The sequence below is a fragment of the Pleurodeles waltl genome, chromosome 1_1 (genome assembly GCF_031143425.1).
Source record: "Pleurodeles waltl isolate 20211129_DDA chromosome 1_1, aPleWal1.hap1.20221129, whole genome shotgun sequence".
In the NCBI taxonomy this organism is placed as follows: Eukaryota; Metazoa; Chordata; class Amphibia; order Caudata; family Salamandridae; genus Pleurodeles; species Pleurodeles waltl.
The window spans coordinates 55,192,277-55,209,688 of NC_090436.1; the positions used below are offsets into that span (position 1 = coordinate 55,192,277).

The window sequence follows — 17,412 nt, forward strand, 5'->3', positions numbered from 1 at the left end:
ATCAAACATGTCTAGGATTACACCTGGAATACTTTGTGAATTACACATTTAGTCAATTCAGAAACACAGAAGATGACATCTCCAGGGTGTATTAACTACAGAAATGCTATAGCTAGGAGGAAGAGGAAGAGAAAGCAACAGCTTCTGGAAGGACACGTCTAGACTGCTAACAGAAGTTGAGTCTGTCCTTTCTGCAAAACCGGAACTGGATGCATTTCACATTTGTTACTATTTTGTGTATACTTTGATCTGGAAAGGAAGATGTATATACTTACTGTGAATTGAATAGTCAAGTTAATGTGTTATAAAATTAAATGGGAAATTATGTTCCATGCTGGGGGAACTTTTATATACGGCACAGGAATTAAATGCTCAGAATAAACAAGATTTACCTCAGGATTGTTTATTACAACAGGGAACCCATTGGAGCTTAAGATACTTAATTGCAACAATTATCCCTTAGTTATTGTTCAGTATTCTAATTTTACGTATTCTTTATAAGAAATTCTCAAACTTCTCAAAGTTTCCTGTGTGACTTAGTTTATTTTAGGTGGCACTATTGCTCTTCAATTGTCTTTCAGTGTCCTTCGTTCCTTTTCTTTGGTCTGAACTTTAACTCCTATAACTCAATTGATGCCCTGCACATTATAATTAGGTTTCTTTGCATCTCAACTCATTTAAAATAGCCCGGAGTTTCCTTTCCTTTGAAGAATTGCAAATATAGCAAGATTATATTTGATGATCTCTTTTGCTTTCGGTTTTGAGTTTATCTTTGAGGTTTATTTTTAACTAATACCTCTTGTGCACAAGGTCGCTCTTTTCATTTGCGATCTAATGCGACAAAACTACAAGAAAACAATGTGCCCTCTGTGAGTTGTGTCTCAAATTTGTAAAAGGTTTTAAACAGTTCTATGTGCATTGCTATAAATACATATATAGTTTTAATGTTTGTTTTGCCTTATTGGCATAAGATCAAACATAAATTAAAACTAAACTAGATTACTGTACCAAGAAGCATTTTTTCAAAAAACAGTTTTCATGTTATTAGAAGGTTTCTTGTCACATGTTTGAGCCTTTGACTAATTTCTTAAGTCTATGATCAAGATTTTACTTCTCTTTAGTATTGCAGCAGAAAATGGAAACATCTGCAATCTATGGCAGATTTAGCGACAGAGTATGACTAGTAAACATTTCTTTAGAGATTGCAGCTAGATGGACCAGATAGGACATTATACATTTTTTTAGGTGTGGAGTTCTCTGTCCCAACTGCGAAGACTCCTCACTCGTAAACTTACTATTTAATTGCAGTTTTGTGAATTACAGAACAAATGTAAACGTACACCTAAGTGTAAGTTTACCTTTGTGAATCAAGTTTTCACCCCCAGAGAGGGAACTTGAGGTCAAGGACTTCGGCCGCCTGACCATAACATAGAATGCAGATTCTACTGAGACTGGTCCGGGAGGAGAGAGAAAATAGCTGTCTCTAGGGAGGTATCTATCGAACTAGCCTCCCCCAGTCCTCATAGCAGCTGTCATTCTAATAGTGCTGAGTGAACTTATGACCCAAGTCATAATCGATATATGTGTCAAGCCCAAAAAGAGAGTGCAAAGAATGTTGCCTGCCTTATGGTAATTTGAGTGTAGGAATGGGCACCTCGGTCGGATTCAGCGTGACATTGGTCAAAGTCAGACTGGCGTCAGAGAGGACAATCGCGGCCACTTCTATGGGTGACAAGACCAGCAGCTGTGTCAAAGTACGCATGCCTGGAGTGGTCGTAGGCACTGGTGCAGCATCGGAACAGGCGCCGTAGACAAGATTGGCTTTGAAGGACCAGCTGGCACCAAGGATGAACCTGCTGGCAGTATCCCAACTGGAAGACCTCACAGCACCTTGGGGCCCAAAGGCGCACCACAGGTATTCAGCAGGGATCCAAGAAGCCATAGGATAGGAGTGCAGAACTCTTTGATCTGACACAGAGCGGCTGAAGGACCCAGGAACTCAGGTTGCACATATGTATGAACATCGTTCATGGGATAGTTATATGTCAATAAGATTTGTGAGTCTTAGTAAGAAATCTATATAGATTGAAATTTTATGTCAGTTTTTGATTTGTACAATATTGAAGGTGGATACATCTTTCGCAAGCAATGTACGTAATGCCTGCTTTCTTGTGGCTGCAGGCTGGACATTCAGACAAGGAAATGAGGAGGACAAAGACAGGCGCATCTGAAACTAATCTTTTAGCATACTTTTACTAATGGACACCAGATTTAATGATTGTATATTGTATATTTTATGGTAGAATGGTGCTAAGATATATGAATCTGTGAAAGTTTAAAGGTTAGTTCAGCATTTGCCTGTTAATTATTACTGCTTTAAGTATGATGAGCAGATAAAGAACTATGGGCCAGATGTAGGAAAGGATTTGCGAGTCGCAAACGGCAAAAATTGCCATTTGCGACTCGCAAATCGCATTTTCCTATGCAGAAATGCATATTGCGAGTCGGGACCGACTCGCAAAATGCATTTCAGAATCGCAAATAGGAAGGGGTGTTCCCTTCCTATTTGCGATTCGGAGTGGTATGCAATACCATTTGCGACCGCATATGCGGTCGCAAATGGTGTCGCAGTTACCATCCACTTGCAGTGGATGGTAACGCACTCGCAAATTGGAAGGGGTCCCCATGGGACCCCTTCCCCTTTGTGAATTGACCACAAACTATTTTTTCAGGGCAGGTAGTGGTCCAAGGGACCACTACCTGCCCTGAAAAAATACCGAAACTAAAGGTTTCGGATTTTTTTTTAAGTGCAGCTCGTTTTCCTTTAAGGAAAACGGGCTACACTTAAAAAAAAAAAACTGCTTTATTTAAAAGCAGTCACGAACATAGAGGTCTGCTGACTACAGCAGGCCTCCATGTTTGCGAGTGTCCATAGTCGGTATGGGGCCGCAATTTGCGACCCACCTCATTAATATTAATGAGGTGGGTCTTTGCGACCCCATACCGAGTCGCAGAAGGTGTCTGAGACACCGTTCTGCATTCCAAATTGCGACTTGCAATTTGCGAGTCGGAAGGACTTGCAAATTGCAAGTCGCAATTTGCAATTTTCCTACATCTGGCCCTATGAACCTTAATTTTTTCTGTAATTACTATATATATTATGTAGTCTATTATTATAGACCAAGGCATGGATCGCTATAGTGAGTACTCAAAAAGATGTTGGTTAATTAGAAATCATGTCTACCTGACAGCCACACAGATGTTACCATATATTAACTAAAAGATAAGATATTTCTGGTGGACGGACTAAGGGTCCTTCTAGTGCCTACAAGCATGCATGTTTGATGAGGGAAAGCTCAATTTTCCATCAGCTTGCAGAGGGACAATTTACGCAGGAGGAAAATCCTAGAGTGTTCCCACTTTGCAAAGCACCAAGATAAACCTGAATGCATGAGAGAGGACATTATGAGGAAATAAAATTGTGAATTAATTACCCACTTAAACTGCACATCTGCTACCTGTTAACTGCGACAAATCATTATTGAATTAAGTGTGTATTCATTACCATATATGTAGACTGATGAAGAATCATATTATTTAGAATAATTATAATGTCAAGTTATTTATTTAAGTACAACAGTTGATATAAGACAAAGACTGACAAGCGTTTACATTGGTTGAGACTAAGAAATGTTATAACTTTTAATACTCTAAATAATTAAAAAAACAGCATTATTAATTAAACAATATTTAAAAATTACTTTTTTTAACACAAATCAGATATATTGATAACCAGAAGAACAGTTTATCTAAATAGTAGACATTTTTAAAAATATTATAAATCTAAGTTGCCACATTTAATGGGCAAAAGAAAGATAGTTTATAAACATGAAATCCTTGACACCATCAATGTGAGTAATTATATTTTTGGACTGTTTTAGATTTGAACGTAGAAGTAAAGATATGTTAGCACTGAACACTCATATTGATGTCTATTTTTTACACTGCAGCATGCCTGTTGCCATCTTCAGATTCCCCCTCCTTCTCTGCTGTGGTTTTTGACGTGGTAGGCAGAGATCTGGTTGCCTCTGTGGAGAACAGGCTTGAGGTAGGCTTCATGCCATTCAAAATATCTGTGAAACGACTGAGGGCTGTACTTAGATCTCTGGTAAGGGTTTGCTGAGAACCAATGATTTGCATAACTTTTTGATTAAGGACATTGATAACACCCACCAATGAGTCCATCTTCTTTTCAAGCCCTTCTTGAAATGTATGTATAGACTTTTCAATGCCTTCACAAACCTTAAAATGGTTAGGATAACCTCTCAAATTCCTTTCCCTTGCCAGAATTGCAGGTGTGTAGTCAGATCCATCCATTGGGAAGACTGTTACTTCAGCCATGGAGGACAGTAATGGGTCAAAGGGCTCCAATGATTCCTCTTGAGACACAGCTTGATGATCTTCATTGGGTGGACCTAGATATCAAACGCAGAAAAAAAACTTTGTTATCAACAATAGGAACATTTTACCCCTTCACACACACACACACACACACACAAACACACACACACACACACACACACATGTACACACCCACCCACACACACACACACACACACACACAGATAACATTGAAAAAAACAAAGGTTACAAGGATATTATAGTTAGGTACACATTTTGCACACCCAAACCATAGAAATTTAGCAGTTATAGTTATACTTATGATAAGAAACTATGGGCCAGATGTATGAAAAAGTTTTGCACTCGCAAACGGTGCGAATTGGTAAATTTGGCCATTTGTGAGTGCAAAACAGTGGTCTGCGATGCATGAAATGCATTCGCACACCACAAATAAGAAATCGCTAAAATTGCAATTTCTTGCATTGCGACCTGGAAATTGCAAGTCGCAATTTGCGATTTGCAAATTCCAGGTCGCAAGGCTATGCTGGAAAAAATCGCAAATTGCTATTTTTCCAAAAATGGCATTTTGCACTTGCAAAATACCATGAAATGCAAGCAGGTGGTAACCTGGTGCAAAATTTAAAAATGCAGTTAAACTGCATTTTTAAATTGAACATGTAAAGCACACATGCCCTTTTGGCATGTGTGCACCTTACATGTTGAAAAAAAAATGTTGGGGTGCAGGAAAGGGGGCCTCAGGCCCCCATCACCCTGGCCTTTTGCATTTCCAAAATTGCGATTTCTAATTCAGAAATCGCAATTTTGGAAATGCAAAAAATTTGCAGCTATGGGCCAACAGGCCCATAGCTGCGAATGGGGCCGGTATCGCAATTTGCGATTCAATAATAGCATTTGCGATTTTTAAGAAATCGCTATTACCGATTCGCAAATGTGATACATGGCCCTTTGCGAGTCGGTAATAGCGATTTCTTAAAAATCGCTATTACCGAATCGCAGTGGGCCGTGATGATACATCTGGCCCTATAACTTGTAGCCGAAAGTTATTTTATGGCACAAGTTATAGTATCTTCAGATAAGTATAACTAGAACTGCTAAATTTCTATGGTTTTGTGTGTTTGAAACATGAAACTAACTATAACATTTATTGCAACCTTTGTTTTTCAGTGAATTTCTATGTTTTTTTAAAACTTAAAGCAATATATAATTATCCTACGTTAATACAACCACCACTGCGCACCTCCTTTGGCCTTGTGCAGCGGGGTTGGTTGCGTACATGATGTGCACGGTCTTTGGCCCTGCACGGCGGGGGTTTGGTGTGTGAGTGGGTGTATTTTTTTTCATTGGGTTTTGGATTCACAGATCCATCACAGCTTTACACTGGGGGTCATTCTGAGCCCAGTGGTGGGTCCTTCAGAGACCCCTACATGTATCCTACAGGGTCAGGATACCGTTGCTCTGACCTGTATGTGTTTTTACATCAAACATTTGGGCTCCCCTTGGCAAAGCAACAAACAAAATACCAGCCAAAACTTTCCTGTCAGGTTCGTCCAGCCAATCAGGGCCTTGCTTTTCCCCACAATCCGTGGATCCCTCATGAGTAGATTCACAAAGGATCCAAGTCCCTAGATATCTATATTTTCTTTTCCTTTAATAACTCCAAAAATACTGAATGGATTTTCACTGAATCGCAAAAAGAGATCTTTCTGGGCCAAGATGTAGCTTTCTGCAAAATTTGGTGTAACTCCATTCAGCAGTTAGGGCTGTAGTCATGTTCAAAATCCCTGTAGGAAATTGCAAGCGGAAAACATGTTTTGGGTCCCCGGATTTTTCTGGGCCCCAGCTTGATGAATCCCCCGAAACTTTCCATACTGCGGCTAAAGTAATTAGCATACCAGTTTTGAAAATTTCTTGAAGATTTGTCGAATAGCGCCAAACCTATTTGCAAAATAAAATACTCTTTGTTTATGGGTAGTTAGGTCTTAACTAAAACTACCTACTGGCTATTGCCAGTAGGTAATGTGTATATATATATATATATATATATATATATATATATATATATATATATATATATATATATATATATATACATACATTTATGTATTATATGTAGTCAGTGAAAAAAACAAAGGTTAAAGTAATGTTATAGTTAGGTGAATTTGCCTGTGACACCATTAACATTTTGAGCTAAGATGACATCATCTGAGTGTGTTAGTTTGTTTTATAGTTTACATAGTGACCAGTAACAACCACATTACTTTTCTACCTAATTTTGTACAGCCTGGGTCCAGCTAGTCGGTATAAGTGTTAACAAAACCCATGTGCTACTAATGCATCATGTGTGTAGAGGTATTGAACATGTTATAACTCTTTGTATTGAAAATTAACTCTTTGTGCAGGTGACAGTTAACTTGTGTTCATTATGTTCCACACAAGTTTTTTGGTACTGCAGAAAAAGTTTCTAGCAGGGCAAAGATCCTGTGTACTACATACTGAGTATTGCAATTAGACAGAATTGTTTCAACATAACAATTTCTACTCAACATAAAAGACCGTGTGCATGAGGTTATAACCTATGTTACCGCTTTGTTGATTACTGAGAGTCTGTCAGTATAAGCTGGCTCTGAGAATCTGTAAGTCTGATACCAAACCCTGCTCTCTCACTAAATATATTGAGTCTATCTGGCCTACCAGAACTAAGATATTGACCCCTGCTAGCATCTAACTCTGATCTAGCCTTGAACACCACAGACCAATTTATTGGTTCTGGAAGCTTTGACAACGATTTTGCTACTAGTCAAGGCTCGTGCTACAGAAGCTGCTGGAAGCCACTATTGCACTTTATTATTATGATATTATAATACTAGTGCTTATCTTGTGGGGACTGTTATGGTTATTGATTTTAAATTATTATAACATTATTGCACCGACTTTTTACTTCAATTTTTTAAATTATTTCCATATTGCACTTGATGCAAGATTTTAATGAAAACATGTTTGTGCCTCTAGATTTGCCATGGGTTGGAATTGAGTCTTGTGACAAAGCTTAAATATAAGTCGCTAGGTAAGAACAAATGAATTAAGTAAAGTTTTTATGAACATGTTGCTTTTATGGTCTTTGACTGAAATAAAGTATTTCGACTGACTATTAACCTATGTACATCTGCTCCTTTTGCATCAGAAGATGGGCTATCTGTATAAAGACTTCAGGTAGTATGACATTTAGCACCTTCAGACCTTGGTTATTATAAGTGACTAGTCACTCTTTGGACTAGTGTACACTGTGCTTAGTAATTACTTGTTAATATTCGGTGGTATATTTCTTATGAGAGGTTCACTGTAAACTGTGTGGTAAAGACTAAACTCTTTCTATAGAATAAACACTGCTAACAGTACCCATTTTTCTACTCATATCAACTTAAGTTCACAATGTAGGTTCAATGATTGTCAGTGTTTTGAAACGAGTAAAGAGTGTCCGTAGCAGGGCATTAGTTACTTAAGATGGCTTGAGAACCTGGAGGAGCTTGGGTTCATATTTATACTCTGTTTGCACCGGATCTGCGTCATTTTTTAAAAATGCGAATCCGATGCAAACTTAACTCTATATATACATGTCTAGTGCCAAAATATTGGAGTTAAAGTCATTTTTCGCTGGCGAAAAACTACCTTGCGTCAATGAGATGCAAAGTAGGCATTTCTGGGCAAAAATTTACTCTAAGGCCCTAGCGTCTTATTTATCCTCCTGTGCAAAAGTCACACACGGGTGATAACGCCTGGGCCAGGGCAGACGTTAGGGGACTTGTGGGCCTATTTCCATGGTGGAACACCATGGAATAAGCCCACAGGTGCCCTCCCCAGGCCCCAGGGACACCCCCACCCACAACAGAGGGACAGCGGAGGATGGGGGACCCTATCCCAGGTAAGTGCCATTGGGGGCCCTGAAATTTGCCCCCCTATATGGCACTGGGTGCAATGGCCATACCAAGGGGACCCTGGTCCCCTGTGCTGGCCATTGGGGTGGTGGGCATAACTCCTGTCTTTTCTAAGACATGAGTCATGTGGTATGGATGGTTTTGCATCAGAAAATGACTCTAGGCAGGTTAGAGTAATTTTTTTTATTCTAACCTGCCTATCTGTGTCTCTGCATCAGGAAAAAAGAGTAGCCATCTTGGATTCAGCAAGTTATTGTGTTGCTATCTGGACACATCACGTCCCGGAAACAGTAATTTTAGATTGGGACAGCGTAGCACAAGCCATGGAGCTATGTGTACACTTCGGCTGTCATTTTGCTTTGGTGTGCTGCCAATTTGTTTTGGTGATTCCAACAGGGTCTTTCTCAGCTTGTCATAAAATTATTTTTGTCTCCTTCATGGCTTCGACTTGAATCAAGGTAGATTTAAACTCATTGTTACATGACTGTGGACACTTCTGGAAGGGGAAACAAACTTAAGTGTCTCCACAATATGATAGCTGTTGGTACGGGGTATCTACATTAATCAGCAGTGATGAGCACACTGAGCAAGTAGATTTCTACAAATTCAGCATATCATTTGTTGATTTGTGGTGGTGTTTTTCAATAGTGATATGTACACTCTCTAAGGGGATTTGTTAATTCCAGTGAACAACCTATTGGTGTCATTTAGTGTTGTAGTATCATAGTTCTTTGTTTAGTGAATGTTTTATTCTTGTAACCTCCATTTTTGGAAACACCAGGTGATCCTCCAATGATTTGAGAAGGTCTAGTTGTATTTGGGGGCAATTGGTGCTTCTAGTTACAGGCCTCAATGGAAGACATTTATTTTGTTGCACTCTCTTGGTTTTGAAGGAAAATCTGTCTTCAAGCATTTGCCTGAGATTGCTCAGGTGGAAAGGGACGTGTTGAATGAGTACATAGAGGTGCTCAAGAAATGTACAGTGAGATTAGATGTGCATACGTGTCTAGTAGTTTTACTCTACAAATCCTTTAAAAAAAAAACAAATAATTTGTGATAATGTGGACACTTATATCTCTCAACTTAGACATAAGATTGTAGATTGACAGTTTCACAATTGTACTGACCAATTGGTACGAGATAGATTTATTTATCATTGTGTGACAAGCAAATACAGCAAAAACTACTACATATGGGTCATCCCTCATTGGTAAAACTGTAAGAATGACTAAGAGTATTGAGTCTGCACATAACTCAGTAAAAGAGTTGGACGACAAACATCTTGATGCAGGCAATGTTATAAGAGCTAAAGATATTAAGTGTGTGAAAGAGGCAAAAGCACCTAAAGAGGTTCAAAGGGCCTCTAAATTGTTTTCAGCATGACCAATATGTGCTTCAGGTGAAACTCTGGCTCATGTCAAAGGGGGAAAAGTGTGTTTGGCTACGTTTGTGACATGGAGGAGTTGTAATAAGGTTTGTGAAAGTATGTTAGGTGCAAAGGAAACAACATGAAAGGATTACTAATGTGGTTTCTGATGTTTTTGAAGAAGGGAACAATGGTTTGTCTAGAGTTCAAGAAGAACTCCAGGGCATGGAACTAGCTGTCAAGAAAGGTGTAGTGGTGCCGGGTGACCCTAGTAAGTGTGGTGATCCCTATATTGAGGTTCAGTTTGTAGACACATTTTTGATGCTGTCAGTTGATTCAGGGGTCAACCATGATAGCCCAAGAATTAGTTGAGGAAATGTGACTAGATAGTGAGTTAGAGCCTCCTGGTCGAGCCCCTGTTTCCTATGAAAGAGGGAGAATGGAGCTGTCTGGGTTTTGTGAGGACGTGTTGATTTTAAGAGGTAGGAAATATTTTGGCAAAGTTAATATTATTACAGGGCTGTATGTACTAGGATGGTTTCATCAGGGATATTTTCACATGATTTTGAAGCTATAATCCAAAGATCAGGTTTCATTGGTACTGTATGATTTTGAAAGGAGGTTTTTCAGACAAGCTTGGAACTATCAGAAGGTTTCAGCTCAGGGTTGGAGCTAAATGAGGAAGCAGTTCTCATTAAACACAATTACACAATGTGCCTTTTTGTCTGAGAGAAGACTTAGATATGGAACAAAGTTTATTATGTGATAAAAAGAACTACTGAACCCAGCATATCCCACTTTAGTTATCCCAGTTGGTAGTGGCTTGCATGCAGGATGGCGATTATGGTGTATATCAATCTTAGAAGCCTGAATAAGGCAATTTGACTTGATTTACACCTTCTGTCAAATATTTCTGAATTATTGGCCTTGATTGATGGTTTTAAATGTTTTTCAAAACTCAACTTAGTTTCTGCTTATCATCAGGTTGTTTTAGAAACAGAATTTAGACATTTCACTGCAATCATGGTTCCTGTGGGTGCCTTTCAATATTGCAGAATGCCGTTTGGTTTAGCCTCTGCAGCATTAGTTGTCCAAAGGATTGTGTTCAATCTCTTTAGGGACCTTAAGGGTGTTGCAGTCTTCCAGGATGATGGCCTTGAGAGAGCGTAGTTTAAATAATACATATTAAAATGAAATGCTCATATCAATGCTTAACGATGTTGCATAGAAAACGACAATAATAGTGATTTTGCTTAATCGTGCACTTGAATTATGACTATAATGTGTGTGGCCACCAATGTATATGCAAACTAATAAATAGAATCATTAATGATATGGTTAATCAAGTTTACGATATTGCATTTATATTGAAAACCTTATAGGCCTTAAGTTAGCGTGAGCTGTGGGTTTTAGCTGCCTGGCTCTCATATTAAAAGCATTTATCTGTTTTTCAGTGTACTGACTCGCAAAGGGCCATGACCCTGCAAATGTTCTTTTTCTTCAACTTGGAAGATGATTGTAACAATACAATTCTGTTCTCATCCGCATGCTTGCTGCTTTAGTATAAGTTTTATGTACAAAACAAATGTAGATTAATGTAATGTACAAGGACGTTTAAACCATGGACAAAGGAACTCATGACCCGAGAAGATGTGCCAAGCTGTGAAGTAACCTCTGGATGTGCCACCTCCGAAGACGTCAATTATGAAGACCAATCAAAGTGATATGAATTATCGTGGGGTGACAATTGGGATTACCTAATGTATAATTTGATAGGTTAAAGATAGTGGGGTATAGCAAATGTCCAATAGAATGTTGGGGGAAGGTATTACAAAAAAGGAATAAAAACCCATGTCACAGAAGGGTCGAGGGAACTAGGTAGGGAATGCTAATGATTTTATCCAGAAACTCTGTCACTCTGTTTAGTGACTTGAGAAATATTGAACCATTCTCATCCATAGACTGCCCATTTTACACTTCTCCTCCTTATGAGGGAAGTGTTCCTTATGCCTTATAGTTGAGTCCTGACTGATGGCGTTTTGACTGCTGTCCTGAAGACGAAGACTGATCCTGTGCGCTGACCCAATCCTTGGAGGGTAATTATGACAATGCAATTTGTAATTTGTCTATTTGCTTTTCCTTTCTAGGTACCAACTGCTCATTTTGGTAGAGACCTTAGTTAGATGTTTTCCAAATTGGTGTTCTAAATCGTTTTGCATGAAGCCCAACATGCTGATGCTAATCTGTGGCTAGGACAGGAATTCAGTTCAACTGACGCAAATAGACAAATGACTGACATTACGCAATGCTGAACTGAGACGTATATGAAACTTGCTGTATTCTGATCTATGTTCACTCCGTGCTATGTTCTTATGTTTGTGATTCTTGCATTAATTAAATCTTATCACAGTTGCCATATCGTGACTATGCTCTTATGTTTCCTGGTATTAAGATTAACTCTTTTGCTCGTAGATTGTAATTAATAGGGAATAAAAGTCATAAAATCCTATCAAAGGTGTGGTTATTCATGGTTGAAAGGTCATGGTTGCGCCGACAATTTGATTATTGTCTCTATCCAAAGTAAAGTGCATTGTTGTGGTAAATATTGATGACATTATTGATTTATTGCTTGACATATTGATCAGTTATCTCGTCCTACGGTGTCTCTCCACTGGGTCACAAGATTCATTGGCCTAAAACGAGTCCTAATGCGTAATAAATTAACATAGAAGGACGCGTTATCAGCCTAATATTTTCTTTTATTAAGGAAGAACATGACAACATTTTAGATCAGGTGATGTCCATTATGTAGGAGAAGGGAATCATGTTAAAGAAAGAGAAATGTGAAGTTTGTAAAGAGCGAGTGGAATATTTAGGACATCTAGTATCTGGAGAAGAAATTGAACCCAGACTGAGTTTGGTTGATGCTATTCAAGTAACAAAACTGGTCTTAAGTCGTTTCTGAGTTTATGAAAATGTTATGCTTGGTTCACTCCAGATTATGCTACTCATACAATCTTTATCTGTTCTTGTCAAGATACATTTGACGTTTGTTTGGGATAATGAGTGCGAAAAGAGTTTGAGTGGATAAAAAAACAGCTTACCAGTACTAAAATCTAAAAACCATTTGATCCTAAACTTCGGTTTTATATTACAGTGTTGCATTACAGGGGATGCCAGCAATGTTGGTTTGGGGCAGGGCTTACACAGGGGAGTGATAGTGATGAATTCACAGTTGGCTATGCATTCAGAGTGATTAAGGATAACAAGATTTACATTTCCACCATTGAGAAAGAACTATTTGCATGTTGGTGAGCGGCTCAAAAATGCAATCCTTGTGTGTTAGGGTGAACATTTTTGATTAAAACTGATAACAAACCATTGTTGGCCATCTCAAGTGAAGAGAAAATCAAGGATCAGACATCTAGGGTTTCTAGGTTATGCACTAACTTGTTCCAGTATCATTTTGAAGTTACTCACATTTAGGAGGTGATGAAAGTGAGGGTGGATTATTTGTCAAGACTACCTTCATAAGTATCTATCGAGGATGATGTCTGTGATGAGGACCATCAAAACTGTTTTATTGCATTTATTAGCCTTGAAGAGATGAGTGTGATTTCTGAGAAAGTGGAGGAAATAAGGTGGTGTGGATGAAATTATGAAGCTTATTTTGAATTATGTTCAGAAGGTTGGCCGATAAAGAAGAGAGTTGAAAGTGATTGTCAACCGTTTGTGAAAATTAGGACAAGGACAGAAACTTGTTCCATCTATTGAATTAAGATGTAAACTCATTAAGACTTCTCACAAGGGGCATTTTGGTCCCACTTTCACTAAGCGCTGATGTAGCCAATCTTTTTAGTGGCCTTTTATGGACAGAGAAGTAGATCTTTTGGGACGTCCGTGTTTGATTTGTGCTTCTGTGAAGCAGACTCTTAAGGCCCATTGTCTTCCACTGCATTTCACTGAATACCCATCATGTGCTCTTCAAGAAAATTGATATTGATTTGGTGGGACCATTCAATGCTTTACCTGCACATTCACATTCACATTTTGCTTTTGTGTTGGTTGATTTTTACTAAAAGTGGCCTGAGACCAGGTTTATTGCTGAGCCTAATTTGAAAAGTGTGGTGGATTTTCTTAAGGACATTTTCTTGTGTTAGGGGTTTCCGCAGTTCTTGGTTTCAGATAATGGATTGCAGCTTGTTAAGGATGAAGTTCAAAGTTTTCTAAGGTCAGGGGATGTGAAACACTTTTAAAGTTTCTCTTTAATATCCTCAAAAAATGGTTTGAGTGCATGATTATGTTTTGGTTCAGTTTGTGCAATGGGCAGGTTCAATTTAGTTTGTGGTATGTAATGCTGTGTGTTTGATGTTGTATTGTTATCACACCAGTCTTTATTCTACTAATAACGTGTCACCATTTGAATTATTGAGAGGTTCCTGCCACTAAAGTGTATCCTAGTTGGATGGTTAAAAGAGTGACATTGGAAATGTGCTTGAAAATTTGGATGACAAGGTTAGAAATAATGTGTTAAAAACTCAAAACAAACAAAGGTTTCACTTTGACAAGAGAAACTATGGGAAGTCTAGTATTTTCAAGGTTAGGGATGTAGTTTGAATCAAGTAGTTTGAAGGATGTTTTGTGAAGAAAGATAAGGAGAAGTTTGGTGATACAGTGGTCATAGACAGAGTGTATGGCAATAAGGGTAAACAGTAGGAATTGATGGAACGTGGAAAGAGTGGTGAGAAGATGTCCTCTCAAGGGACAAGATGATGTTTTGGATTCTAAAGTTGACCATGGTTCCGTTACACAGACTAAGAGGGTCATTCTGACCCTGGCGGCCGGTGGCCGCCAGGGCCACCGACCACGGGAGCACCGCCAACAGGCTGGCGGTGCTCCAACGCCGACTTTCCGCTGCTCGTGTGAATCCTCCATGGCTGCGGAGCACGCTCCGCAGCCATGAGGATTCCGACCCCCCCTACCGCCATCCTGTTCATGGCGGGAAAGCCGCCATGAACAGGATGGCGGTAGGGGGGGTCGCGGGGCCCCTGGGGGCCCCTGCCGTGCCCATGCCAATGGCATGGGCATGGCAGGGGCCCCCGTAAGAGGGCCCCGCAAAGTATTTCAGTGTCTGCCTTGCAGACACTGAAATATGCGACGGGTGCCACTGCACCCGTCGCACCTTCCCACTCCGCCGGCTCGATTACGAGCCGGCATCCTCGTGGGAAGGTCGTTTTCCCCTGGGCTGGCGGGCGGTTTTTCAGCAACCGCCCGCCAGCCCAGGGGAAAACTTGTAATACCCGCCGCGGTCTTTTGACCGCGGTGCGGTATTTCGGAGGGGGGAATTCTGGCGGGCGGCCTCCGCCGCCCGCCAACATTGGAATGACCCCCTAAGTGTCTTCTGTGAACATTTAGGTAAAGTTCTTTAACTGTGGAGATTTAGATTAAGGGCCTGAATTAGGTCTTGGTGGAAGGGAATACTCCATCACAAATGTAACAGGTATCCCGCGCGCTGTATTGCGATCCCATTATATCCTAAGGGGATTGTAATACAGCGGATGAGATATCCGTCACGTTTTTTTTTTTTTTCCGTAAATATTTTTATTAACTTTTAATTGTTATACAGTTACATCATTTGAGGTATTGTTGTTTCTAATCATTACTATACGTTCTATTCAACATTGCAGTTTCATTTATATTGAGGGCAGTTAACTGATTTACTTTATCTTAGTTACATCAGAACATTTACTATCCCCTTCTGCATTCTTCTAGTCTTAATGTGTTAACTTGGTTCCGTACTCTTATCTTTTTTGGCAATGCTTCCTTACTATTCCTGTGTCAGTATCCCTCTGCTGTTACATTCGAGTAATCATAAGTTCTTATGCAGACAAAAAGAAAAGGAAAAAAAAGGAAAAAAACAATTACGAACGTGATGGTGCAGTGTTCCTGTGAGCTAGTTGTGTGTTGGGTTGCGAAGGGGCACTGCCTCCATGTTGGTAAGGTCTAGTCTGTTACCCGGTGGTCCCTCCGTGTGTGGTGAGCCGCGTATTTATCACTCCGCTGTTCCCCATCTATTTCCTCTGTACCACCCCTTATTTATGCCTTTCCCATTATCCAGTGATTGCCTGCTCCCTTTGTCTGCTCTCCGTGCTATTGATAATTGTTGTGGGCTTGACGCTCTGCTATCCCCCTTGTCCAGGTGAGCTGTCAGCTCTGTTCTACAGTGTCGTTGTCTTCGCCCATCACTATTCGCCTCCATTTTGTCAAGACCTCCTCCCATGCCGGAGCTATTGGGGTCTCGCGCATACCTCTAGCCTCCTCACTCCTAAGAACCTGTAGTTCAGCTCCGGCCCATTTCAGTACATCGCGCCTCCAGTCCACCATATTCGGGCTCCTGGGTGATTTCCAACCCAAGGCGATAAGTCTCCTGTATAGTACTAGTGTAATGACCATGTAGCGCTCCTGTACCTGCCCTATTTTTAGCTCCGATTTTAAGCCAACCAGACACACTGCCGGTGTTTGCGGTACGGTCATTCCCAGCAGCTTTTCCAGGTCTTTCACTACTGTACCCCACCCTGCTTGGATCTCTGGGCATTGCCAGATCATGTGATCAAGGCAGGCATTCATGGCTCTGCATTTGGGGCATCCCATAGGGGTGCCTCCGTATATGCGGGTTAAGCGTTGTGGAGTAAGATATGTCCTGCGTGTAATTGTATTGTATGTACCTCAGGCGTGTGTTCCTGGACACTATCCTGGGGTACGCCAATAACCTCTTCCACTCCGTGTCTGATAGCTCTAGTGCCATGGGCCCTTCCCACCTGTCCCTTAGTGGTCTCAACTGATCTAGTGTGTCCTCGATTATCGTTTTGTATATTTTAGTGATTAGGTGGGTATCCGCCCCTGCCGTCAGTAGTAGATGTAACCCCCGGTGTGTGGTGGGTTCCGCATTGATCGTTACCCAGTGTTCCCGTACAATATGAGTGAGTCTTTGATGCATGAGGAACTGCCCTCTGGGGACCCCTTTACTACTTGTTAGGTCGGCAAATGGGGTCATCACCCCTCCATTAAATAGATCTCCTATCATTGCTATCCCGGCCTTCGTCCATGTCCCCAAGTCAAAGTCCACCCAGTTCTCTGTCGCCGTTTCTACTCTCATTGTACTCAGTGGCAATGCAGGGGAGTAGGCCTTCTCCACTCCTACTCGCTGTGTGTACTTCTTCCAGCAGTGCAACGCCACTTTTGTCAATCCGCTCATTTCTTGTGGCTTAATCTTTCGGCCCATCATGACTGCCATTATCTCCTCGACCCCCATCGCCCTTCCTGCTGTACTTCTGTCCAAGTAGCCCCCATCCGCAAACCATCTGGCGATCCATTGCAGCTGTCATGATAAGTAGTATACTTCGAAGTTCTGCACTCCCAATCCCCCCTCGCTTGTTGGTCGACATAGGATCGATAGGGCTGTACGGCGTCGGCCTCCGTCCCATACCAGATCCCTTAGTAACGTATTCAATTCTTTGAACCACCACGTAGGGATCCGCACTGGTAGATTAGCGAAATAATAAAGAAGGCGCGGTAACATGATAATTTTTGACAGCGATACCCTGGCCATTGTGGATAACTTCAGTGATCTCCAGAATCCTACCAATGCTCTTAGGGAGCCAAGTGCTTTGCCTAAGTTCCCGTCGCGCAGGT

General features: G+C 40.6%; 1 protein-coding gene across 1 annotated transcript in view; it reads right to left on the reverse strand.

The window, feature by feature from the left end:
- Positions 1-3,611: 3,611 nt before the first annotated feature.
- LOC138262106 (uncharacterized) overlaps positions 3,612-17,412 on the reverse strand; it is a 134,537-nt gene continuing 120,736 nt past the window's right edge. The window contains exon 8 of the mRNA XM_069211899.1: positions 3,612-4,475. Within this exon, the coding sequence (XP_069068000.1) occupies positions 4,000-4,475 (476 nt within the window). The 3' untranslated portion in view covers positions 3,612-3,999. The remainder of the gene's footprint in view (positions 4,476-17,412) is intronic.